Source organism: Cyanistes caeruleus, chromosome 6, assembly GCF_971803275.1.
Source record: "Cyanistes caeruleus chromosome 6, bCyaCae1.hap1.1, whole genome shotgun sequence".
Lineage (NCBI taxonomy): Eukaryota > Metazoa > Chordata > Aves > Passeriformes > Paridae > Cyanistes > Cyanistes caeruleus.
This window is the reverse complement of record NC_141706.1, coordinates 33,021,847-33,047,181: the sequence shown is the minus strand read 5'-3', so window position 1 is coordinate 33,047,181 and position 25,335 is coordinate 33,021,847. Positions and strand designations below refer to the sequence as shown.

The following is a 25,335-nucleotide window of genomic DNA, read 5'->3' as shown; positions in this document are numbered from 1 at the left end:
CTAAGATAACCAGCTGTGCTTTCTTTAAGCTGGCTTCGAGCCCAGGCAGAGAAACCTCCTAGAAGCACTCAGAGTCCTAACAACAACAAATGAACAAGAAAAGACATAGTGACAGCATGTACTGCAAAGTAATATTCACAGCTTGGTTGAATTTAGTGTAATAACAGAAATAAAGACTGGAATTTGAAACAATAAATTGTGTTATTTTTCTGTCTTTGTATAACATTGTCTTGGTTTGAAAAGACAGGTGTCTGTTAAGGAAGGCAGGAGCCTCCTTTGAAATGGAAAATGTAAACCCCCTCCCTCCAAATTATTATAATTTTGAAATTAAGGGGCTCTCAGGCAAAGATATGGGAGTAGGAACAACAGGTTTTTACTAGTATGTATGAATTAATAAAACCCTACAACTTAATAGGAAAATTAAAATAAAATGCAGCAGTACAAAAAACACTGACAGAGTCAGAATACAACCTGACTCCCTGTTGGTCAGGGTGTTGGTAGCACTCCAATTAAGTTGCAGCTGCAGTCCTCCTGGTGTGACAGATGTGGCTCTGTTGAAGCAGTGATCCTGTAGAATGGTGTAGTTTTCCTCTGGAGGTCCAGTGGTGGTGTAGAACGGTCTGGTCTTCCTCTGGAAATCCAGTGGAAAAGGCTGACTGTGGTATTCTAAATGTCAGATTATATCCAGGTCGGCTCCTCCCTCTGGATGGAGCATCTCACAATGGGATGATGTAATTTTATCAGTCATGCAGTGAGACTCAATGGTCCATTAACAGAAGAGATCCCCCTGGAAGGAGGATGGGTCATGGAGGAGATGAAGAACACTGCCACACCTGGCTTTAACAGCTGGCCCGTTAACAAAAGATATCCCCCTGGAGTTATGAGGGATGGGTCAGTGCATGCATAGAAGAGCACCTTAAAGTAATTTCTTATGGAGAACATAACTAGGAACTTCTTCTGAGCTACACTAGCTGATATATTACAAGCAGCAATTCAAAGCCCATTTCAAATAATTCAACACAATCGTTCAGGAAACTTTCAGCCCAAGCAGGTTTTAGTACCATTGCAATTAAACTGAAACATATGCTGCATAAATCTAGGGGCAGCAGGGGAATCAAAAAGTGGGCATTTGGTAACTCCAGATTCCACTGGTAGCCCATGGTACTCTCTCATGAGGATTCATCCCTATTCCATCACATAAATAAATTATAGAACAGCAAGGGAATATAAACCACAGTGGGAGACACCAACATGTATAAATAAGACATATGTGACAGGCATGTACCAAATACAGAGGATAATCTGCAACCACATAATTACACACCTTGATGACCTTATCTGTCCCTCTACTCATTAATCCTTCTTTTCTGTCACTCTGCACTTGCCTGCACTGGAAGTTTGTGTTGGTGCAAGCCAGGCTGCAGCTTCTTCTGTCATCACCATCACACTGTAGCATTTTTGATGAATTGCTATGCAGTTTTTATTCTCGGATTCACGGGCAAGTTGCATCATACTGATTTCCATACCTGGACTCCAGTAGTATCTTGGCTGTTCTCCATGATACTTTCCAATATCAAGTTGTGACCTATCCCAACCAGCTGGTCTGTTTATCTCTGTGATCTTTGAATATTCCCTATTTTCAGCATAAAGTACATAGAATATTCCATTAAAAGGAAAATTAATTCAGTTACTCTCTTTAGGTTTATTAGTATAAATCTCATTATGAAATTTGTTCTTTTTTCCTCCCCTTATTCTTTTTTAATAGAAAAATTTACAGGTTTTTTTTCTTGTCAATGGAAACTTTAAAAGGCTTGTATTGGTCGTACAATCTGCAACAATTTTTTCTATTTCTACATAGGGCATAAAACAAAATTTCATATCAAGAGCCCTGGCTAGAATATGGTATTCCAAGGCAGGAATGCTTCCCAAATATGGATGCAGTTCTATTCTGTATATGGTCCACTGAGCATTTGAGTGTTATTTACATTTCCTATTAGCCAACAGAAACACATATCTTCAGGACTGCCACAGCCTTAAGAAAATGCAGCAATTCCAACAGGAAGCAATGAAGTTTTTTATCAATGCATCTCAGACATTTTGCAAGTACTTTCAAAACCCTTCCCTCCTACAAACTAAAGAGGATCTTTCCTCCCTTGCAAATCCATGCTCCTCCCTCATCTCCTCCCAGCCCTGCTCCTGCAGGGATTTTTCCAGCTCCTGGAAGCCAGAGTGGATTGAGAAAGAAAAGGATATTATCTGGAGGAAGCCAGTGTAACCAAGGTCTACAGTAGAAGAGCTAGGAAATACACATGGTTGATGAATGATCATGAACCATGGAGAAAGTATTCAAATAGCAGAGTATTCTGTCTTTGCTGGATTTACCGTAGTGTCTGTTTACATGTACTTGTAAGTTAGTTTCTTTACTCTTCCCTCATATGTATGAGAGAGGCTTACTCCAATATCACTACTGCCTCAAGCAATAAAAAAAGCAACACTCTCGTTCTCAGCAGAATCTCTTCCCCACAAGAAGTGTTCTGAATATGTTATCTTTGTTGTTCTAATAACAAGAAACAGCAGAAATCCACTGTGCTCAAGGAAGGGAGTAGCAAATCCACTGTCCACTAACAAGAGTCGGTGTCACCATAGAATCATGACATTGGGCTTCACATAGCAATGTGTATCACAGAAGAGATATAGAAAACTTCTAGAGTTTCTCAAGAATGGGAAATGGTTCAGGAAATCTGCATCCAAACACTGCAGGGGGAAAAAACCTGCCCAACTTAGAAAAAAACAAAACACACGAAAAACCACACAAAACACCAACCACACAGACAACCTGCAAACCTCTTATCTTGAAACTGTGAATAGTAGGAAAAGTTACCGAGTTATAGGATCATCAGTCTTAACATCTGCACCACTAAGAAAACAAATGTTACTGCTGTTCAGTTCAGGTGACTACAACAGTTGGATCTTTGGGGTGTTCTTCCTTTTGGAGAAAGGTTAGTGGAAGCTCTTGAAAGATGTATGTTGGTTGAGGAGCAGTAGACATCAGAAATTCAGAGCAACACAAAAGACAATAAAGAGAACTTCATAACAACAAAACACTGTCATAATTCATTATGAAAGATGATTTTCTAACTGCAGAGTGGAGATTTGCTGTGCAGGAAGCACACGCAGAAATTGACAAGGACACAAAAAATTAGATAATGGAGTTAAACAGGAACATAGTTTTGAAGAGTATTGTTATTAAAAATTATAACTCTCTCCTACTACATGCACTTCAGTCTTAGATTCATCAGCCATCATTCAAATATCACCAGCAGACCCTCAGCTACAATTCTTTCAATTTGTTCTAGAGAACAGCATCCAGACTTCATTTCTCTGACATCCAAACAAAATTCTGTCAGCTCATTTCAGCTTCCAAATTGTGGTGCTTGAAACAGTGAGAAAATACTATTTGTAGAAGTAATTTCACAAGTTCACTTGGACAGGTCCACTTATCACAAGCTCCTTGTATCTCAAACAGTCATGTATTGCTATGATTAAAATACTCAACATTTTTGCCAGAACTAAGATATGGCCTATTCATTCCTATCAATTTGCATTCATGATTATATTTAAAATTAAGGTGACTTGCTGTGTTTGCAAAGCCAGTACCCATTAAGTGATCTAGAGGTGTGTACTGTTAGTGCTACCTTGCATGGCACACCACAGAAAGCTGCACAAAAAACAGAAAGGCATCCGAACAAGCTCTCATTTCCTCAGTAAGTGTATTAATTATATCCCCAAAATGCCTTGAGATATTGTCATTCAGAAATGGCAGAAAGCCTCTTTACTGCCTACCAGCTATTCTGGGTAAGATACAGCACAGTTACAATTTCAAGCCAGTTTTGCCGATCCTCCCCAGCCCTTCCAGTTACCAGTTGTTGATCACTCTCTAAAAGACAACCTTCACAGTTATTCTGCAGCTATTTAGCAGAGTGAGAACAGTTGTTGTCTAAGTTTCATATGTTCAATAAAATACTTTATTACCCATGATAAGGGCAAGTATAGTCTCCTAGAATACAGTAAGTGGCACCATTAATTCTGTCCAGGACAGCTGTGCTTACTGATCCCTCTTCTTTTCCTGAGAGGGAGCAGCTGAATGTCTCTGTAAATGCTCATTCATAGGGCAGCTGAACACAACAGCTGATTTACTGATATCATAGTCATTAATAATTGACTGATAACAACCAAGTGCTGTATTTCCAGAATGTCCACATACTGAATGGATGAGAAGTTTTCTACTAATATCCAGCAGCTCTGAAACAAGCCCTACACAAAGCGCCAAAAATATGCCTTTGTTTATCTTGAGAGTTTGCAAATCTACTTAGTCGTCTTTGACAAACCAGTACTTGCTTTTCAGAAATAGCACTGCAGAAACATGATGCTAGTGCAAGAAAAGTTCCTTCAGAAGCAGCTTCCTCCTCATTCATTTTCCTCCTTGTTTCCACCTACCTTTATTCTCCTTTCATCAGCTTTCATCTCTATCTACACCCCAAATGTGTTTTTCCACAGTTAGGTTGAATCCTACAACATGGATTTTTCAATTCTATTTGATCAAGGATTAGCATACCAAGGAGTCTTACAAGGAAGCTACACTACATATACTGTGCATGACTTCCCACAGCCCTATACACATCCCTCACATGAACAATTTTTTTCTGATTCTAGAAGACCCATTTCTTTTTGTGCTTCTATAAGCTATTAGCACTAGCTCTTCTAGCATTAGGGTGCATTAGTTAAAAATACAGAGCAGTTTTCCAATTAATTTGAATTTCAGTTATGAAAAAGAATAGTAATGCTATGAAGTATTCTGTTAATGTTATGATTTCACTATGCAGCACAGTCTGCCACCCACTGCTGCCTCTTGCTCTGATGCAGCAATCAGTAGCATTTTCAACAAATGGTGTTCATATGTTTTCCGTCCCTGATTCAGACAGAAACACTTGTCTTGACCATTTTCTGCCAGCAATTTTAACTAAAGAAACATAGCACAGTTCAAGTTTGATTGTACAAGGATCATTTTGTGTTCTGAATAACTCATTTGAGCTTTTGTGATCACATATCCTCCTTTGCCACATTTTTCAGGATTGTCTAGTATATTGGAGTCTCACATAGTGCAGCTTAGTTTATAACAAACTCAGTTCTTTCTAAACGACAAATTTAGCTTTCTTTTCATTAAACATTGTAAATTTCCATGCACATAGGTTGTGAAACAAATAAAAATAAGGGATAACTTGCATTTAATAACTTTTTTTTTCAGATCTGGCAGTACATTTTTGACAAATTGGAAAAGCCAGCAGTAAGAAGAAATACTTTCAAGGTTACCAGTATTCTTCATTTAAAAACACTTTCATCTTTCCTGTTTTGAATTACAATTCTGCACTACAAAGTATATACAACAACTACAGGCCATAACAACAACATTTTATTTTTAATTTTTCAGTGGTGATGCTTTATATTACATTGGGAAAATTCCAGTTCTTTTTATTTTGAAACAGACATATCTGAATCTTAGAGTATAACAGAAAAACCATACTTATATTAATACTTCACTGGTTGCAGATTTCAGAAAAAGTACTAGTAGAACCTTTTTTTAAATGTGTAACTGTGAGATATTATTAAATGGAAATGGCACACAAGGCAATAAAGAAAGAAACCTCCTACACAGACGTAGGATGCTTATCTAGCAGTGTGGTTCTAAAATAGAAATTCTTAATTTCCCCCAGTGTGCTGCAGTAAAAGATAAAAGACGTGATCCTGACATGATACTGCACAGCAACAAGATCACTTTCATCTACATAATGCTCCGGTCATTTATGAAAATGAAATAAATGGTTACACCAAAATGGATTTAAGAAACTCTCACTAACAAAATAAAGACAACAGGGAGATCATTCTCTGCAGCAAGCACTTCAGTATTTTGTTTCTTCCCTTAAGAATGAAGAAAAGCCGCAGACAGATAAGGAACCAAAGTCATGAATAAAAGTTTCTGAAGATCAAACAGTAGTAATCAGTATCAGATTAAATTGATTACATATTGTGCTCACTTTTTATGGTATTAGAAGGTTTTATAAAATACCAGATGGTTAAAGATCAGGCCAAACATTTATGAGAAATACTTTGAGCCTGTGTTTTCCTTACAGAAATCACATATCAAGGTGTGTGTGTGCTTTTGCCACTTATTTACAAAATAAGTTTTTTATACCTTAAAATTAATGTGATTCTTCAAGATGTGTCCTACAGATAGTCTTCTGTGTAAACCTATATCAACATCAGTAGTTTTGACTAGCAAAGTATGTTTATAAAGCAAAACTTCCTTATCATCACAGAAATTGTTAATGACAGAGCAAATCCAAATCCTAGCTATGCCCTTTGGCCTGTCAGAACCCAGATGAAGGTTTTGAAATGATGACAAAGAAAGATGGGTTGAGACATTCCCAAGCATGAAACATCAGAAAACCAAGTTAGCATTAAAAGTAGCAATTGTTTCTTATCTTTATACTTACCTGTACAGATGAAGCCCACTTTGTGATTAGGCAGCAATTAGCACCAGAAGGTCTTAGTCTCATAGGACATCTTAGTGTCCTCCAAAACTCTCCCACAAATATCCCTGCTTCAAGCTAATGCTCCATAAGTGCATAAGCTCAGTCCATAAGTGATACATTGTGGGCTTCATTTCTTTTTACAAAAGAGGACCTGCATGAATAAAAATTGCAAAAGCAGAATCAGTTCAGAAGTGGATGGCATAACTTCAGTTGGATGAAAATTTATTCTCCCCAGCTGTCTACCCTTTCTAAAATCTTCGGCCAAAAGTGAGTTGACTGGTCATAAATCACCTTTAAACTAGCTCCACAGCACAGAATGTCACTCTGACATGAAGTCAGCTGAATAGCTCAGTTCAACATCAGCAGCTGTCTCAAGCTAAAATTTTTCTATTCATATGTTGCATCACTTCTGCTGATTCAAAGAGCCACTGCCAATGGCTGTAATAACCTAAGGTGTTCCTGTCCTCTCCTCAAGTTCCTACATCCACAGCTTTGTTGCCAGAACAAATCAACTGCAAACTCCTAAGTTATTTCATGCAAACACATGTGGATTAGCTCAAAGTACACTCAATAGCACTTCATGCTGTTGGCTGACATTATGTCGAGTGAACAGGGGAAGTTTCTCATTGTCTGGTCTCCTGGCTCAGCAACAAGGGCGAGAAACTTAACAGAAATCTAGTAAACTAATAGTTTAGAAAACCAGAAATATCAAATCTACTACAAAGAGATGACTTTTCAATAATTTTTCTCACTGCAACCTGAAACAGTGCTTTAAATTTGTAGGGTAAGCGAACTGGTTTTGTTACTCAAGAACACAGGGTTCACCAAGCTCTTCCACAAGGCCTCTGTACCAGTGGAGAAACACGTTTTCTCCAGATACTCACATCTCTGAAGAATAGATTAAAGATGTTTCTCTAACTTCCTGAACCCTTGGAAAAATGCTTCCCCACAGCAGAAGATGACATCTTACTTTCCTATCATATTAGAGGCATACTACATCAAAAATAAAGATTTAAATTGTGCTGGATTTGTGTAATCTAACTGAACATTTCTCTTCACAGATTCCATGAAGGATTTTTCTTGGGAGACCTCATAGATCACTTTGTTCCTTACACACACAGGCTAAAGAATCTGCTGTCACTTTGAGCTCATGCATGCCCCAGGGAATTTTTACTGCCAAAACACACCTGCACTTCAGTTATATAAGCAACATCTGCATTATTCATCTACAGAGATTTTAAGACTACTTATTACAGTGACATTAATTAAAAACAATAAAGAAAAGGCACATATCTGGCAAGAACGAGCTACCCATGAACATGGCAATGTGTAAAAGGAGAATTATTATGGCATGTACTCATAAATATGACCCTTGAGCCCAGCAAAATCTTGAATTTAGATTACTTTTATTTTAAAAAATCTAAGCCTCACAGTGTAGGCAGAATATGTAAGTTTGTTGCTTCTATATTAAAAGCAGGTAAACATGAACAAAAAGGTGGTTTGGAGTCAGTTAGATAGTCAGCTAATCTTAAAGGAGGGGGAAACAAAAGAAAGCCTCCAGACATTGATTTTGGAGTTCTATTTTAACTATTAGTTTTGGCTTCACTAAAATTGATGGCAATATGATTTTAACCATTCTTAACAAGATAGCTGTTTCAATTTTACAATTTTTCCAAGCTTTCACATGATTTTGGAAGCCAATGACTTTTTATTCAAAAGCCTCTTTTTCCCCCTTCTTTGTTCTAAAAGGATCAAATGGGATTTTTTTTATCCCACCATGTGGTTCAGAAATGATTTTGTTTCCTCAAATTTGCCTGAAGTTGGTCAGAGGATACCTTGAGGATCTGTTCAGTGAAGTGAGGCTCCCTGGAATGACATTCTCTATTTGGGTAGGCAGCAGTGATTTGTTGTCCATGGCCACATCCTCCATTTCATCTCTGCTCCTCTCTGACTGACTTTAAAATTATCACATCAGTGTTCATTTAGACTTGTTTATAAGTCGTAGTAGCCCTTAATATCTGCTCTGTAACAATTATTCCACAATGGCCTGCTTGTTTTGAAAGTTTTATTTATTTATTTCACATGTGTGGTGACTTTGTGCGGTTTAGTCCAGTCTGAAGTGGGTTAAACCCCAAAAAAATATTTTTAGAGTAGAAAAAGTACCCACATGCTGAGTCAGTGCAGAATAGCTACTTCACTTTAAACTCACAGTTTATTTTTAAATTTAATTTAAATTTATTAAATTTATTTTCAAGTTTATTTAAAATAGCTTCACTTAACAAGTACTTAAAAGAGACAAGGGGGGATGTGTGTGTATGTGCATGACCATAAAGGTTAAGCAGCAAACTACAGGTGATTGCTACAGCTATCTACAGGATAGCCTTGATTATTGAGGAAACACAGCCACCCTATGCCAGGCAAGAGAAAATGGGGGTGTACAGAGATTTTGAAATACTATTTTATGTGTTTGAGTTAACGGTCTTGGGGTTTTTTTCATACTTTTATCAAACACCAGGAGTTGTATTTCCATTATATTATATAATACAGGTGTAAAAATATATGTACATGTGCCAATATACAACATATCTTTTGTCTTTCCCCACTTTCTTTTCAATTATTACTAGTCATTGAGATACACAACTTCTAAATGAACAGGAAGCTCTCCAGTAATACATTTCATAATATTTTCCTATTTGCTCATGTAGTGACCTGTGACATTGTTTTCTGAAAGAATTATTTTTGTAATTGTGCTGCTCTTTTCTTGCACAAGTAGGAGGGAAGTCAGTGCTCATTCTTTTGAACGCAGGCCTCCTACTCACAAGATGTGCCCATTTGAAGCTCTGAAGATGATATCAACCCTGACGACTTGCTTTCAGTGCATTACACCTGCAATCAGAACACACGTTATGAGATCAGATGATACAAGTTGGGGAAAAAAGTATGGAAGTATAAATCCCCTTATTAACATACTTAATCTATCCTTCTCTAGATCATTCCAGTTCCAGTGATGTTATTTCAATTAATGTGAAATGCAAAGTTTTATATATTATGGTGGAAAAAATATAAATCATTCACTTAAACCTATATTACAGTGCTATGGGTCAAGCTACAAGAGAAAGGCTTTGCCTGCCTTTATGTGAGAGGCAGAGTACAAAGTCATCAGAATCATTAGTCTGGAAGAGTTTTTCCAGGCTGAAGCAGTCACTTCAGGCTCCACAGTAATTGCCACCAACTCAGTGGCCCCTTCACAGACCTGATTGTCCTTAAAGCACAGTGAATCACTACAGAATAGGGCGAGTACCCAGAGTAATCATGTCAGGCAGTACCAGGACCTAAGCCTCATCCCAGGAAAGCTCTGGATCTTGCTACAACATGTAGCAAGGAAAGAAGGAAAGAAACATCTTCATCTGTATTCAAGCACAGAAGTAGCACATATATAGTAAATACATTATATTGCACGCAACAGCAACTTTAGTGGAATTTTAGGAATAGCTATCAAACAACCCTATATCACAGCAATGAACAAAATCTCATCCACTGCACATGAGAGGAGCAAACATCTTCCAACACAAAGAAAACATGCCCTCAAAAACTGTAAATGCCTTCTCCCAGTACCTCAGTTTAATAAGGCCAGGTGCCAAATCCTGTGCTTAGATTATGCTCCATGCAGCACTACAGGCCTGGGGAAGAGCAACTGGAAAGCTGACTGGAGGAAAAGGACCTGGGGATGCTGGTTGACAATGGAAGGAACATCAGTCAGTGTGTGCCCAGGTGGCCAGGAAGGCCAAAAGCATCCTGGCCTGTATCAGCAATAGTGTGGCCAGCAGGACCAGGGCAGTGATTGTCCCCCTGTACTCAGCACTGGCAAGACCACACCTTGAGTCCTGTGTCCAGTCTTGGGTCTGTCACGACAAAAAAGACATTGAGGTGCTGGAGCAGATCCAGAGAAGGGCAATGGAGGTGGTGAAGGGTCTAGAGCACGAGTGTGATGAGTGTCTGAGGGAGTTTTATCCTGGAGAAAAGACAGCTTGTTGTGGAGAACCTCATTGCTGTCTACAGTTACCAGGAAGGAGACTGTAGCCACATGAGGATTGGTCTCTCCTCCCAGGCAGCCCATGACAGGACAAGAGGAGATAGCCTCAAGCCATGCCAGAGGAGGTTCAGGCTGGATATTACGAAGAATTTCTTCACTGAGTGGTTTATTAAGCATTGACTGGAATCTGGCTACCTGGGGAAAGGATGGACCTGCCATTTCCTGGAGGTGTTCAAGGAACCGTACGTGGTAGCTAGCGCCCTGTATATATAGTGTGGTGTTCAGTGAGAAGTTGGTCTCGATGCCCTTGGAGGCCTTTTCCAGCCTTAATGAATCCGTGTGATTATGCGCTCCAGGGGTTCTGGATTAATGATAATCCATTAATGATTATCGTTAATGAACCTGTGTGATTATGCGCTCCAGAGGCTATCCCGCCACAACCCCTCACACCGCCGCGGCCGGGCTCAGGGCATCGCCGCTTTAAGGGCGGCCGACGCGGCGTTTCCTGTTTAAGGCCCGCGCGCATGCGCGGGGCCGGGCGTTCTCGGGGGCGCTCGGGGCGGCTCAAGGTGAGCGGGAGCTTCGGGCTCTGAGGGGCCCCAGCGGTGCCGGGGGAGAGCCGGGGTTCGGCCTGAGGCGTGCTTGGTAGAGCTCGTACTCTCCTTCCCAGAGTCGTATCCTCAGGGATTAGCACCTCCTTGCTGCAGGGCAGGCGGGGGCACAGGTGCGGAGGAGATTGGAAGAGGCTGTTGGCATTGCCCGATCCCTGGAAGGGGAGCTGTAATCGAGCTTTACTGAGCCCCCCGATCAAAGCGCGTCCCGGGGCGGGGGAGCCATTCCGGAGGAGAGGAGCGGAGCCCCCTGCAGCCCCGGACCAGTCTGTAGCACTGAGCCCCCTGCGCTGCCCCTGCCTCTCTCGGGTTCTCTCTCCTGGGCTGCTCTATTTGCGCCTTCCGAAACTGGTAATGACCGTAGGCAGCGCTCTCTCCAGAGGCTCTTCGACCTTTGGCAGCACTGCTTTCTGACTTTGTCTCGGGGCATACCTGGGAACCTGGATAGTCAGTCGCTCTCTGAGATGGCTCTCACGTGGGGTCCTGCAAACTGCGTAATAGGCTTCTCAAAAACCCCATCGGGTGATGCTCCTGCCCTCCCGGGAGCAATCTCCATTCCTTGTGTGAAATTCTGCCAAGAAGAGATAGGACTTATGTATATATACCTTATACATATATTATCTTTTAAACAATTTTCATCAACAACAAATCTGCGCAACAACTTATTAAAAAAAAAAAAAAAGTTCAAGATGTGGTACCTAAAAGCCTTTAGATATTTTTTTGGCAACTATATCTGAAAAAGTAAAGTTTATACAGTCCTATTGTATGTAGATATGAATGTGTATACTTACTGGAACTTTTGCTCTGCACTATAGGTCAGTGAAATCTGATAAAAAGCTGAAAGATATTAGGCTTCTTGGGAATATAAAAAAAGAGATGGCTGGATCAAGATCCTACTACTATTATCTTTCTTTTTCATCTGCTTCTTCCTTGGAGGAAAGATTGGAGGCTGCACTCAGCTCTTATAGTGTGTCAGAAAATCCACATGAAGAAAATGCTATGGGAGAGACTTCTTATCAGAAAACTCAGTGATGAGACATGGAACATTAAAAAATCTAAGTTTATTGGTTCAGTTCATGAAAATACTTCGTTTTTTATGGCATGCATCTTCCTCCATTCATGACAGTCAGTATTGCTTCTGGCTTGCCATTAATTAACATTCATCAATCGTAGAGCTCCTGAGTGGAGCTGGTGGAAACTTTGGTACTTAATCCATTTCATTTGCTTTTACATTTCCATTTACCTCACCTTGCCAGTTACAGTTGTCTCTTTTTTTTTATTTTTACCAGACATTCCCGTCTCAGTTTTCTTGGTTGTCTCATTCATCGTTCCCAGTTTCTTCAGTTCTCTCTCCCCATTCTGTTTTGCTCTTCTCTGCTTTACTGGCCATTAAGTTGCTATTCTTGCCATGTTTCTCTGTTCTTACTGATTCCTAGTCCCAGTACTTCCCATCTTTTCTTCCTGCCTGTTCCTCATTCAGAATCATTCTTGAAATTTCTTTCCTTGAGTTTCCTTTGAGGGTCCTTGCTCCAGTCACTTTGACATCACAGTTTCAGAAGACTTCCAAATCTTGTTCTCTATTTAGATTGCCTGCCTTCTTCCTCCTTGCTGCCTGGGCCTCATACAGGACTACCTGTTCTTCCTTTTGCTTTTTGACTAGACTACGTCTGGCCTGGGCTTTAATGACTTGGAAGCAGGTGACTTGTTTTTGCACGAGTATAGGCAACTGAAAACTCTGCTTTGTGGGCAGTCTCAGAAACAAGAAGTTCTGGGAACCAAGCCCAGAGCAAGCAAACTGGAGCATTTTAGCACTGAGGAATTTACTTAACTTTTTAAAAGGAGTTGTCACGTGTCTCTGGAACAGTGGAGAAAGAAAGGCAAAGGGAGACAGAAATAAAACTGGACAAAAACATACTTGATACTCCCTTAAACGTGCTGCTGTTGTGCTGCTTGATGCTCCTGGAGTACTCATAGGGTGGATCAGGTGACTGGCATAGCACGATGATGTTAAAACTTGGAATTTTTACTCTGATATAAAGGGTAAAACCAACTCTGATTGGTTTTGTTTGGAAAAACTGAAAAATAATAATTGTGTTGTCTTTTTAAGAAATAGTCAAAAGCATCCTGCACACTGGCACTATGCATGTATTAAAAAGAATTGTGTATATGATATAAATCCCCTTTATTTCACTTTAAAGAAAATCTGTTCTCTTTTTCCAAAAGCTTTCCTTACTGTACACAGTGCTGAAAGATGGTGCCTCTACTTGTTTTCTTTAGTCACTTCTGTATTGTTTGTAATGTGAAGAAAGTTTGATTCTTACTGTGTTATGGTGTTACTGTGACCATTTGCTTGTGTCATGGTGTTTCTAACTTCCCCTTTAGGTACAGTCCTATTTAGAGGTAAATGTCCATCTGCAATGTTGTATTTGCTGTGGCAGCTGTCGCAGAATGAGTGACAATTCAGTTGCCAGTTTCGCTTTTTGTCCACCCACTCACAGTATTTGGAAGATCTTCAAATTCAGTCAGTACACAGGCTCTTCAAACAAAAGCTGTGAAACAAGCTGGGAAATAAACAGTGCTTTTGTTCCTTCAAAATGTCAGGCATTCAAAGAAGTAGTCTAAACTTACATTGGATAATTTATCCACTCACATCTTTCTATGCTGCTCTGTATTGCTTTGTGTTCCTTTTAGTATGTTAATATCTTTGATTATTTTTCTTTATTTTTTTTTCCTCTCTATAATGATAGAAAGCAGATATTTCAGGAGTATGTTAGTCACAATAAAAATTATCTTCATCCTCTCTTGTTCAGATTGGAGTTTTGTGTTTGCATAATACACATATTTAGTTTCAGGCTAACAAAAATGGAGTCAGCAGTTTTGACAGTGGATGGCTCTGTAAGGCATGTAAGGCAGCACTTCTGCCTGCTCTGTGTGATTTTTAAACAGAGGCTCAAGCCCTCACCCATGGGTATGGATGGTATGTGTTGGGGAGTCATTTGTCCAGATTTCATTGTCAACTGTCAGATGCTGTTGGTTTATATTCACTGCATTCTTAACTCGTTATTTCTGCACACAGCAGTTTGATAAGTAGTTATAAACTTCAGCTAAGTTGTGAATGTGTGCAAATCATTTACTAGGGTAGGCTTGTCCTTTTAAACTGCTCTGGATGCATGTGACTTATAAACTCTAAAGCAGAGTTTAAAAAATGCTAGTTGTATTAGCAGAAATTCTCAGATGCTAAATGAATTGCTCTGGGAATAACAGTTGTACTACTTGAATGTAATTTTGTTGGGCAGATGTTATCAGGAAGAATTTGGAGTTTTGTTCTGAAAAATATTCTGTAAAACAGAGTGATGTGCCCATGATGACACAGGAAGTCTATAGCTGAGTACAGCTGAACCTAACAGCCAGACTTTTTCTTATGCCATCCTTCCTGTTAGGTTTTTATATTCTTTATGTTCTAGAGATTGTATCAGCTGTGTGGGTGTAAAGATGGATTTTTATTTCACTTTAATTGTTAAATCCTTTATTTTCAATGCTCATTTTTGTTTATAATCAGTAACTAGTAATTTCATTGAAGGTGGGTTTTTTTCCTTTTGATGTAGACTGTTGTTCTACATTGTTTTGTCCAAAGAATTCTGCAGGTCACTTATTTTTCAATTATGTGGTGCTGTAAAGACATATTTGAGATTAATTCCTTGTAGCTTACCTTGTAACATCCTTAGAAATCTGGAGAGAAATGAACTTTTTAACAACTTTTCCCAAATAAGTAGTTTTTCAAGTGCGAACACAATAAAATGTTAAACCTTGATCTGTTTCTTTAACAAGATACTTGTATTTTAAGTCAGCTGCATGTTTTAAAGGGGAGGGATGGCCAGCGATGTGCATCTTTTCTCCTAATACTTTTTAATTTTGTTTTTCAGCATTCCAGACTATAGTTCTTGATGGTTTGTGAGTGCTGTTATGTACCAGTACAGACAGAAGGTTCTGTATTTTGCAATGTTCAAAGAGTAAAGATGTTGGATAAGTGGTGATTATGTACTCTTTATAGGCTCATCTTTTAGATTTGCTCCAATTTGTTCTTGTCAGCAAAATAAACATTATGACAAAGATGTCAGTTATCATGTTTAATTCTTTAATGTCCTTTGTTCATGTGGAGGTTGGTTATTTATAGCTGTTGGCTGAGAATAGTAGTCACATTTTGATTTTGTATAAGAACTGAAAGCATGTGAGATTATGTTTTTTCTCCTGTTAAATTAGGGTGATTTCCTCTTAATAACTTTGGGTCTCAGGTGCAAAATCATAGATTTGCAATCCTCTTTTAAACTGTTGAAATTCAAGGAGAAATTTTTCTGTAGAACAGATTGAGTGATGATCTCATTCTTTCTCATCTCTGGGCACTGCTAATAGAAAGAATTGCTTTTTCTTACAAAACATCTTACACAACAATATCTTTTTATCATGTACCTGCAGACTTCTATTCTAGTGTGGCTGCCTGCCTGTTATTGAGCGTCACCTGACTTGGTGTGCAAAGCTGCCTCTGTCTGTTAGGTGGGAACAGGGCGTTCTCAACTGGCACAGGAAAGCAAATCAGAAAGCAAACCTCTCTCTGCCTTATAGGGACTGGTGATGGTCTTATACGGAGCTGGTACATTACAGTTTTCCATCTTTCCTGTACGTGCTACCGTGACATTGTATAAAATCAGGGCTTTAATAAGATAAACAGGGTAACTTCTTACTCACACATTTGTTTATTTTATGCTTGAGGTTGGGTTTTATGATTCTTTGTATCTTCCTTGGGTGTGGTGCTGAAGTTGGGGAGGTCCATATTTCATCCCCACTTTCCAAATTACTGAGTGCTTTGCCTCATATTCTTTTTTCAAGAAAATTTATGTTTCAGGTCTTCAAACATTTTCTTTTGTAGAAATCCAGTGTGAACTTGTTGCAAAAGCAGAGATGATTATACAAAGAGTAGTGCTGAATTCACGGCCTGGTATGTATTTCTTTCCACTAAAGAAGCAATGTGTTTGTTCTGATTACCTAATGCTCCAAAATGGTGAAGGTAGAAACAGACACTAATTTGAGATACTGACATTTACATATCTTAATATTGCATGCAACAATAAAGTTTATTTAAAGTGCATTTATTTATATATAAATTTATTAATTCCCATTAATATAAATTAATACATTTGTAATAATTTTATCTTCATTTAGTTACATTTACATTTATTAATAAAAGTAAATTGTATTAATATAGATACATTTCTATTAAATATATAATATATATTCAAACTGCATTTATTTGTATATGCAGATTTCTAAACTAGTGAGAAAAAAGGGTCAACACGTAATATATGAGAAAACCCTTAAGTATAGGGGCTGAAGGTGAAGAAAGATTAGGGAACATGGCTTTTTAATTCTCACATTTATTCTTTTCGCATTATAAGAGATGTCTAAAATATTTTGTTACTCTTAATTTTTGATTCCTTGTAGTAAATATTGAATCTTTTGTTCCTTTCAAGTTTCAAAGGGTTTGTTTTTTAAGTTTACACTTAAGTTGAGGTTTTGTTTACGTTCATGCTTACAAGTTTGCCTTGTTAGGGATCAGCACAGTATTTTGAATGGTGAGTTCATAAATCTGGTGTAGAAGACATTAAGTTTTGGAGGGAGTATTGTATGCTGCTTAATGCTAAAATAGTTTTAAGAGTTAAGAACTATTGTGTGACCTGCAATTAAGTCTTTCAAATGGTAGAGCAGGAGCCTGCTCTAGCTGTGCAGTTGCTGACTTAAAGTAGGCAAGGCTGTCTGGCTGTCTCAGCACTGGTGGTTCCAGTTGTGTGATTATGTGCTGCATGTGGTACCAACCTGAGGATAAAGCCTCCAGTTCTGGGGTTCTTACCACAGCTTTATGGATGCTTCTGGGAAGCTTTAATGTAAGGAAGTCTCTGTGAAGGGATGCCCTTGCAGCATGTGCAGTGGCTCTAGCCTGTATTCTCTCAGTCTCACTAGGGTCAGAAGAGGCAGAAAGGTGAGAGTAGTTGGTTGTAGTTTTACACCTGAGTAAATATATAATCTAATTTATTCTAAAAAGGACAACCTTTAAAAAAGGCCTTCCCATACTGATAAAGGGAAGTTCTGTATTAATTCATTTATTTGTTGAATTCTAATATAATTCTAGGTAAGAATGGAGTGCCAGTGGCAGAAAACTTCCGACTGGAGCAAAGTACAATACCAGATACAGTCCAAGAGGGACAAGTGCGTGTTAAAACTCTTTATCTCTCGGTGGACCCCTACATGGTAGGTGATGGACTTAGAGCTGAGCCAGAGTTTGTTTTTTAAAGTACCTTCAGCTCTGTATCTGTCATGATGTTTAACACCAAAGTTACCAATTACAGAACAAATATATATGTAGTGTAACTTAGTAATTGTATTCAATCTGATGGAGTTATATTGGGAAGGGATTTGGCATTAATATGCTTGGAATATCTGGGAATATAACTTCATTGGACCAGGAAGAGACTGAACCCTGGTATGCCATTACAGATTCGTTTGCATCAGCATTTTCTGATTTTGGCCTTTTTTATATTCTTTTTTTTCCAGTCATGAAAAATTACAGAAATCATGTGCTTGGGAGAATTGTGGGTTGAAATGGAAGGGAAGGTAGAAGAAGAACCAGACAGACACAGTCTGTAAAAATTTGCGATAAAGAGAATTCCAATCATTTATTCCCTCCATAGATGGTGATAATAGAAAAAAGCCAGTCTAGATTTCAAGAAAGTACAAGTATTTCCCAAGAAAGCTTGGGAATTAAGGAAAAGTTTAAGAATCCTGAAATACTACCTGTAGCTTCAGAGGAAGCTGCAAAGAAAATACATCACATTTCAGGAACAAGATTCAGAAACATCACATTTCATAAACATCACAAGATGTTTCATTAAACAGATCTCTGTCAGGGATGGTCTACATATATTTGACTGTTCTTCAGTGCACAGGCATGGACTAAATTACTTGTGGGCTTTTTTTTTCAATTCTGCTTCTCTAGGACTCTGTCAGTTGAGGAATGGCATTTATAGGATTCTCATCAGACCTGAGCCAGTTATTGTCAGTTGTGCTGGTGCCTTTGAGCCAACATCTGCAGAATGTGTTTGCTTTGGTAACACTGCTGGAGGAGGTCAGGATGGTTCGTCCTCCCTTTGTACTGAGCAAACAAGGGGGAAGAGGAATCTAAGAAAAGATTATGAATACTTGAATACTTGTGGCTTATTGGGAGAGATTTTTGAACAGCCCTTTGTGTTTGAAGTTCTGAATACATCTTCATCCCCCACTCATGTTGACCTGATAAACAAGTTGTGTTCCACCAGAGCCTTTCATTAAAGCCTTGTCTTTCAGCGCTGCCGAATGAATGAGGACACAGGTTCGGATTACCTGCAGCCCTGGCAGCTGTCTGAAGTTGCTGATGGCGGGGGTATCGGGGTTGTGGAGGAGAGCAAGCACCATAATCTCGCTAAAGGAGACTTTGTAACTTCCTTCACTTGGCCCTGGCAGACAGCGGCAATTCTTAATGGAGACTTGCTACAAAAGGTAATTCAAATGCAAAGCCCAGGTTGTGACTGATTTTTCTCCTAAACCCGTTTTTTTCCCCTCCAAACCTTTTTTTTTTTCCCCTAAATAGGTGCTAATGACACTATTTTTTTGTGAAAAACAAGTATACCTTATTGAAGCTATCAGTTTTCAAAAGGCAGATCTACTGATAGATGCCAAAATTTGTATCAATTTCTTTTTTTCCATAATGTTTTTCCTTGTTAACAGACAGGCCAGTATTATTTTAATTGTTTGTTGTTTTTTTTTTAAATTCCCTGGAGCTGCTTCAGTTAAATAATTCTCTTGATTGTTTTAATTGTAGTAGAACATCTTGTTCATGAGAGCGTAACTGTAAGACATGAAAGGCTTTAGGTTTATTTAATTTATTTTTCTAACTTATTGCGTTCATAAAAGCTTTTACTTGAGGTTTTACATTCACATAAGAAGGGGTATTCAATATTTAGTGGAAAGTGGAGAGGTTTCAGTGCAGTAGGAATATTGTGTTGATTGTTCTTTTGAAACAGAAAATTACTGTTTGAGTAAGTTTGAGAATTTATACTTTCCAATAAACTCCTTCCTTTAGGATTCTTTGTCACTGATCTGCAAACACCATATTTGATAAAATGGTGCATTTTTATCCTTTATGCAAACATAGGGATAGTTCACCATTGCTGAAACTTCCTATCTCCCAACTGCTTTTTAAAACTTCCATAAATTAAGTTTTTGTGAGTTACTTTGTATAAAAACTTTTTCTAAAACCACAGAGACATAACATTTTTGTAGAAACTTGCTGTTAGAATAGAGCTGCAGATAGCTCATCCCTACCAGTTGTACCTTGCCTGTTAAATATCCTGAGTTAGTTTTCTACCTTCAGGCAATCAAAGAGCAAATCCTCACCTTAGAAACAAATGACCTCCTACCTACGTTTCTGTTCTGTAGCTGGTTCCACAGCTTGTAAATGGACGCCTTTCCTACTTTCTGGGTGCAGCTGGCATCACAGGACTGACGGCCTTGCTGGGAATCAGGGAGAAAGGACACGTGGCCGTGGGTGCAAATCAGACCATGGTGGTGAGCGGAGCTGCCGGTGCCTGCGGCTCTTTGGCCGGCCAGGTAGGTGTAGGCCTAGGGCATACAAACATACTCTTACCAAGTTCTGTCTTCTGAAACATGCTGGTTATTAAACATAATATACAAATATACAAGATAAAATCTTTGTAAACATAACCAGGTATAACTCTGTGGGAATGGCAAGTTTCACAGATTTTGCACCCATTCTCTCTGAAAGACTTTACGTATGGAACTCAAGTTTCATGAAATAGGGAGAGGAGAAAAAAGATGGTGGTGATTACTTGTTGCTAGCATAAGTAAAATAGATGATATATATACATGTACTTATTATACATTCATATGATAGTCTGCCATTCCAACACTATTGACTGGAGACTTTTTTTTCTCTATTAGAACATAGTAATGTGGTAAACCCTTTGTGCTGTGTTCCATGACATCCTTTGTGTTTTGAGGTTTACGGTCCTTTTATCTTCCTTTTGTTCCTGTTTGTAATGTGTGTGTGCATTTTTAGAATGTACCTCTCTCTCTCTCTCTCTCTATATATATATATGTATATACAAGCAAAATCAATATTAAGCAAACTTTAGACCTACTAATAAAGATAAGCCATGGAGAAACAATGCATGAGCAAATCTATGAAGATTGTATTTAAATCAATTATTGTCTAATTTTTTTTGCTTTTATTAGTTGTGTTATGATACTCGGTAGATGGTAGTCTTTCTACTGTATTTGATTCTCCAGTACTGACAATCATTGGAGATTCCACAAACACAGTCTTCTGCAGTCAGTGAGTTTGAAAAGATGGCAAATTTTGATTGTACCTGCCCCATGTGTAGTTGTGAGGAGGGAATGACAAGAGGCAGTTGTGTCACATGAGATGGGAGTGTTTGCTGTGTGGGGTTTAGTGGGATGGGAGTAACTGTAACACCCCTTAGGACCCCCTTTCTTCCACTGCTACTTTTATGCAGATGAATGATCTAATTTGTCTTTATTGTTTGGGGTTTTGGTTGGTTTGTTGTTTCTTTGTTTTTTTTTTTAACGGTGTGCCTGCAGATTGGCCGTCTGGAGGGCTGCTCTAGAGTGGTGGGGATTGCTGGCACAGATGAAAAGTGCTCCATTTTGGTCCAAGAAATGGGGTTTGATGCTGCTATCAATTACAAGAAGGGGGATGTGGCAAAACAGCTACGTGAACTCTGCCCAGGTGGTGTGGATGTTTACTTTGACAATGTTGGTGGACACATCAGTGATACGGTTATCAGTCAGGTAATTATTCCAGCTGTCAGGTTTATTCTAGTCATTCTCCAATGTCTGCATGCCCAACATTCGATTGTCGAATGTCTGATGCCCAGCCTGTAATACGACACAGCAGGCTTTCCACTTGAGTGATCAACTTCAGGTGCTCATCCTGGGGGCATATAACAATTTCTTATATTCCTTCTATTTAGTGCCTTTTTAAATTACACTAGGCTGTATAGCAGTTATTTTTCCACAATTGCCTTGCATTTTTATCTATTTGAATGTTGTTGTAGATTAAATGGGACTGCATGCGATTCTCCCACTCTTTTATAGGAAGTGTGGCTAGTGAAAATTTTGCAATAACATCTGTTGCATCTGAAAAATTTATTTTCTGAGACTGAGGAATGTAATTTTTCTCACTTTACGCTGTCCCAAACAGATGAATCAGAACAGCCATATCATCCTATGTGGACAGATTTCTCAGTATAACAAAGACGTGCCTTATCCCCCTCCACTGCCTCCTGACATAGAAAAAATACAGAAAGAGAAGAACATCACAAGGTACATTTCTCCTCCAGAACTTGTGACCAGGTTCCGGGTAGATTGTTCATATGATGTTTGGAAGGTAGTCTGCAATCTGCAGTAGCTACTTGTAATCAGACCTGAATGTTGCCATCCCTAAAAAGGAAAATATAATCACGGTATCAGTAGATCCTTTCCCTTACATTTGTCTTTATCAGCATGAAAAATGGGAGAGGATGTTGTTATTAGAATCATAGATGTCAGTTGTTACCTTCTGTTTGAGGTTGCTTGATTTAGTCCTGTAACCCCTGACAATTCTTTAGTACAAGGGAAGGTGTTGCTGTAGTTCTGTTCCAAGATGTTTTGCAGAGTGCATTCTCTCAAAATGTTGTAGTTCAGACATAAAGATGCAGTTGATGCAGTGATTTTATTGAAATTACATTTTTAGTATTTGGGGGTTTATTACATAATGGAACTGTAGGTGTGACAGATATATATGGGTAAAACATTTTATTATCTTCTGACTCCAGGAATTGCTGAATGTCCTCTTAGGATTCAAATGGAGCTAAGGCAGAGATTAGGAGGAGAGTTGTAAACTCTTCAGTCATTGCATTGTGGGATGTTTGGGAGACTTGATTTCTGTGCAAATCAATTGATCTATTCTAATTAAAATCTTTCCTTGTCACTATTACTGTTGTCTGCCCTTCTAAAAAATGGGTAAAATTAGTAAAATATACCATGCATATTAGAATGCAGTGGAGAATTTGGTCACTATGTTCCTACAAGTTATTATCATTTTTGATCCTGATTTCATTTCTCAGTTGCTATGGAAAACCATGACAGCAGGATATGCAGAACTGTGGGGAGCCTGAAAATTTAGTTATTCTCACCATCTACTTGCAGGTTCACTAATTATTCTCCCCACCACTGAAAAAAACAAAACAAAACAAAAAGGTAAAAAATAATAGGAATTTGCTCACATTTTATGGATATTTCCTTATTCTGGTGATACTACTTTACTACTTGATTTTTATTGCTCTTTTCTCTCTGATACTTGAAGAAAATTATCTAAGACTGATGTTACTGTCAAGTTCCCACTGCAGAAAGTTCTCACAACAAACTGGCAAAGCCCTGAGCTACATTTCTGTACAATTCATGCTCATAACCCTTCAGTTTCAACAAGGCTGTTTTCTGAAAAGATTTTTAAGGATTTTCAAGTACATTGATCAAAGTTCCCTAAACCAAAGCTCATTATTTTCTTTCACAGGGAAAGATTCTTGGTGTTGAACTACATGGACAAACAAGAAGAGAGTGTATTACAGCTCTGCCAGTGGATCCAAGAGGGTAAACTGAAGGTGAGAACTTCTAGGTTTACTCTATGGCCTTTGATACTATCTCCTACAACAGGAAGACTAATTTCTTTGTCTCTGGCTCTCTTACTGTGCCTCAGGATTGAACATACCTTTTAAAAATGTGTAAGTATAATTAAAAGCTTATTGGGTAGTGCTGTTTTAAAAGGTACCTGCTGAGGATGGTCTGACTGTAGTATGATGAACTTCTCTGATTACATGCTGCTCATGTCTGTATTCTTTATTTCAGCATAGGGTGCAAGTGCTTTTTTACTTAAAGATTCAGACCTTCAAAAAAATGTACTTTCAAATACCTGATGAGTTAAGAAAGAACGTATTTTTTTGAGGATCTTTTTGGAAATTTTACTTCAAGCTTTATAATCACCATTTGTGATCACTTTGTAATGAGTAACAATGTAATGCTTTACCATGCCTCCCCTGTGAGGTCTGTCTGAATTAATTTTTGTTTCTTCAAGTGATCAGTAATCTTCCTGGGAAAATACCAAGACATTAAATTTTGGTAGGGGCAGGGATCTGATTGAAGAATTAAACCACCTACAAATTTATCAGAAAATATTCACACCTCTCTTAGTGGAAGAATCTGGTCCAAACAGAGCCCTGTCTATTCTAGTGAGAGAAATCTTTAGATTTTGGTGGTTTCTGTGGCAGTTTCTTGGCATGTTCCTAAGAAATGTGAAATGATGCTCTTGTTTGAGGAAAACTGAAAGGTCTTGTCTGCATTGACAGGTCAGAGAGACGGTGGTAGAAGGCTTAGCAAACATCGGTGGTAAGATATTTACATCATTTTTGAAGACTAATAACCTGATTATATACAATGACATTAGAGGTTAATTACCTCCTTTGTTGCATTTGCTAATTTCGATTTTTGTATTTTATCAAAAACATTACTTTTATGTTATAATTATTTTTTCACTAATCATTAAAATGTTCTGAATGAGAATTATTGTATATTTAAAAAATCATTGAATATAAATTTAGATTTTGTTGTTCTTTTAGTACTGAGGGGAATTTATTCTTAGACTGCTACCTTAGCAGCTGCTGATAGTCATCCTGATCTTAGAGGTTTAAAGTGCTGCCCCTTTCTTCGTACTTGTGTTTGTAAGGAAATGCTTTTTTTTTAAATCCTTGAACTTCTACTTTAAAAACACAATATCTAACAGAGGTTGTTACTGGATTTGCTAACAAAAAAATAAAATGAAAAGTACACACAAGAAAGGGCAAAGCATATTACTAAAGGAAGTAAAAATTAATTTCTTTTAATAGAAGAAAATGTTTTGTAACCTGTTCAAAGTATCTGTAACAAAGGAAATATAAAAATGAAGGGGATCTGGTGACATGAGCCATGTGATCCAAGATGTGTTATAAGAATGCTTCCCTTTCAAGAAAGAGGGAAGAGTATGGTTTAGTCCATTTAGTTGTTAGTCCCACAAGATTAAAAACCATTAGAATTAAGTGATCTTACAGATTTCAATTTTTCCTAGTCATTGCTAATTCCTCCTTATTGGTATACATTTGTATTTTGAAGTAACTTGGTCAAATATATCAGTCATATATCATATTTCATACTTTGTTTACTCAAAAGTATATTTTTTTGCACCAGTTTCTCCCACTATTGTGCCATATTTATAAGCCTTTTCTTTCACAAATGTTTGTGTGACCCACAGCATTTGTGGGCTTCATGCAATCATGTCTCTCTTTGCTGTTTGTGTGACATATCACAAAAGCAGCAAATGTAGCTGTTAACTTGTATAGGGTCAAACATGTGCTTACAGATATTTTTTTTAATTATTATGCAAAACTGCCCTTAGCAGTTTATTACAGGCTAGCTTTTTTTCCTTTTTTTTTTTTTTTATCCCCTTCTTAATTTAGTACATCATTAAGGATAAATATGATTAGATGCAAAGTGATATCTCTCCTTTTTGGGGAGCTGCTTAATACATTTGCTTCTACCATTTTTGGTTTCTTTTTTAGAAGCTACTTGACTTGTTTTGCTTGGCACTAACTTATTTCATTATTTCTCTTGAAGCCGCTTTCCAGTCCATGATGAATGGAGGCAATATTGGAAAACAGATCGTCTCTGTTTCAAAGTAAAAGTCATTGGTTCAAGAAAAAGAATTGCATTCTGTCTCTAACAGTGGGCAAGTTTTTACTTATACTAATTTCCATTTCTTAAATAAAGCATTAAGTTGCTCTGTATGTACTGAAAGCAGAGATTTTGGGATGCTAATAAACTAAATTGAACTGGAAACAGCAATGCAATCATTTATACTCAAAATGAGTAATATGTTCTTGACATGATTTTGACAGTTGCCACCTACACT

At 38.1% G+C, this 25,335-nt stretch overlaps 1 protein-coding gene and 1 long non-coding RNA gene across 4 annotated transcripts; one reads left to right on the top strand and one right to left on the bottom strand.

The window, feature by feature from the left end:
* Window positions 1-7,979: 7,979 nt before the first annotated feature.
* LOC111930248 (uncharacterized) lies at window positions 7,980-12,962 on the bottom strand. The gene is made up of 3 exons (XR_015287650.1): window positions 12,026-12,962; window positions 11,667-11,805; window positions 7,980-9,476 (listed from the first exon to the last, which is right to left on the bottom strand). It is a non-coding gene; the product is annotated as an uncharacterized LOC111930248 (long non-coding RNA).
* PTGR2 (prostaglandin reductase 2) lies at window positions 11,019-25,262 on the top strand. 3 transcript variants are annotated; one of them, XM_023928219.2, is made up of 10 exons: window positions 11,019-11,192; window positions 16,159-16,227; window positions 17,416-17,534; window positions 18,627-18,818; window positions 19,758-19,928; window positions 20,940-21,149; window positions 21,562-21,683; window positions 22,912-22,999; window positions 23,741-23,780; window positions 25,041-25,262. In XM_023928219.2, exons 2-10 carry the CDS (start codon window positions 16,191-16,193, stop codon window positions 25,103-25,105), a joined length of 1,044 nt encoding a protein of 347 aa, XP_023783987.2. In that variant the 5' UTR covers window positions 11,019-11,192; window positions 16,159-16,190; the 3' UTR covers window positions 25,106-25,262. The 3 variants fall into 3 exon arrangements, with proteins under 3 accessions (XP_023783987.2, XP_023783986.2, XP_023783985.2); XM_023928218.2 differs by having other exon boundaries at window positions 11,180-11,347; XM_023928217.2 differs by having other exon boundaries at window positions 11,180-11,585.
* Window positions 25,263-25,335: the final 73 nt, after the last annotated feature.

What these genes read in the sequence shown, in the direction of transcription:
- PTGR2 (XM_023928219.2), top strand. Translation starts at nt 16,191, where the DNA reads ATGATTATACAAAGAGTAGTGCTGAATTCACGGCCTG. An exon ending in GTGATACGGTTATCAGTCAG is followed by an intron (nt 21,150 to 21,561) that starts GTAATTATTCCA and finishes TGTCCCAAACAG; the next exon opens with ATGAATCAGAACAGCCATAT. An exon ending in AAAGAGAAGAACATCACAAG is followed by an intron (nt 21,684 to 22,911) that starts GTACATTTCTCC and finishes TTTCTTTCACAG; the next exon opens with GGAAAGATTCTTGGTGTTGA.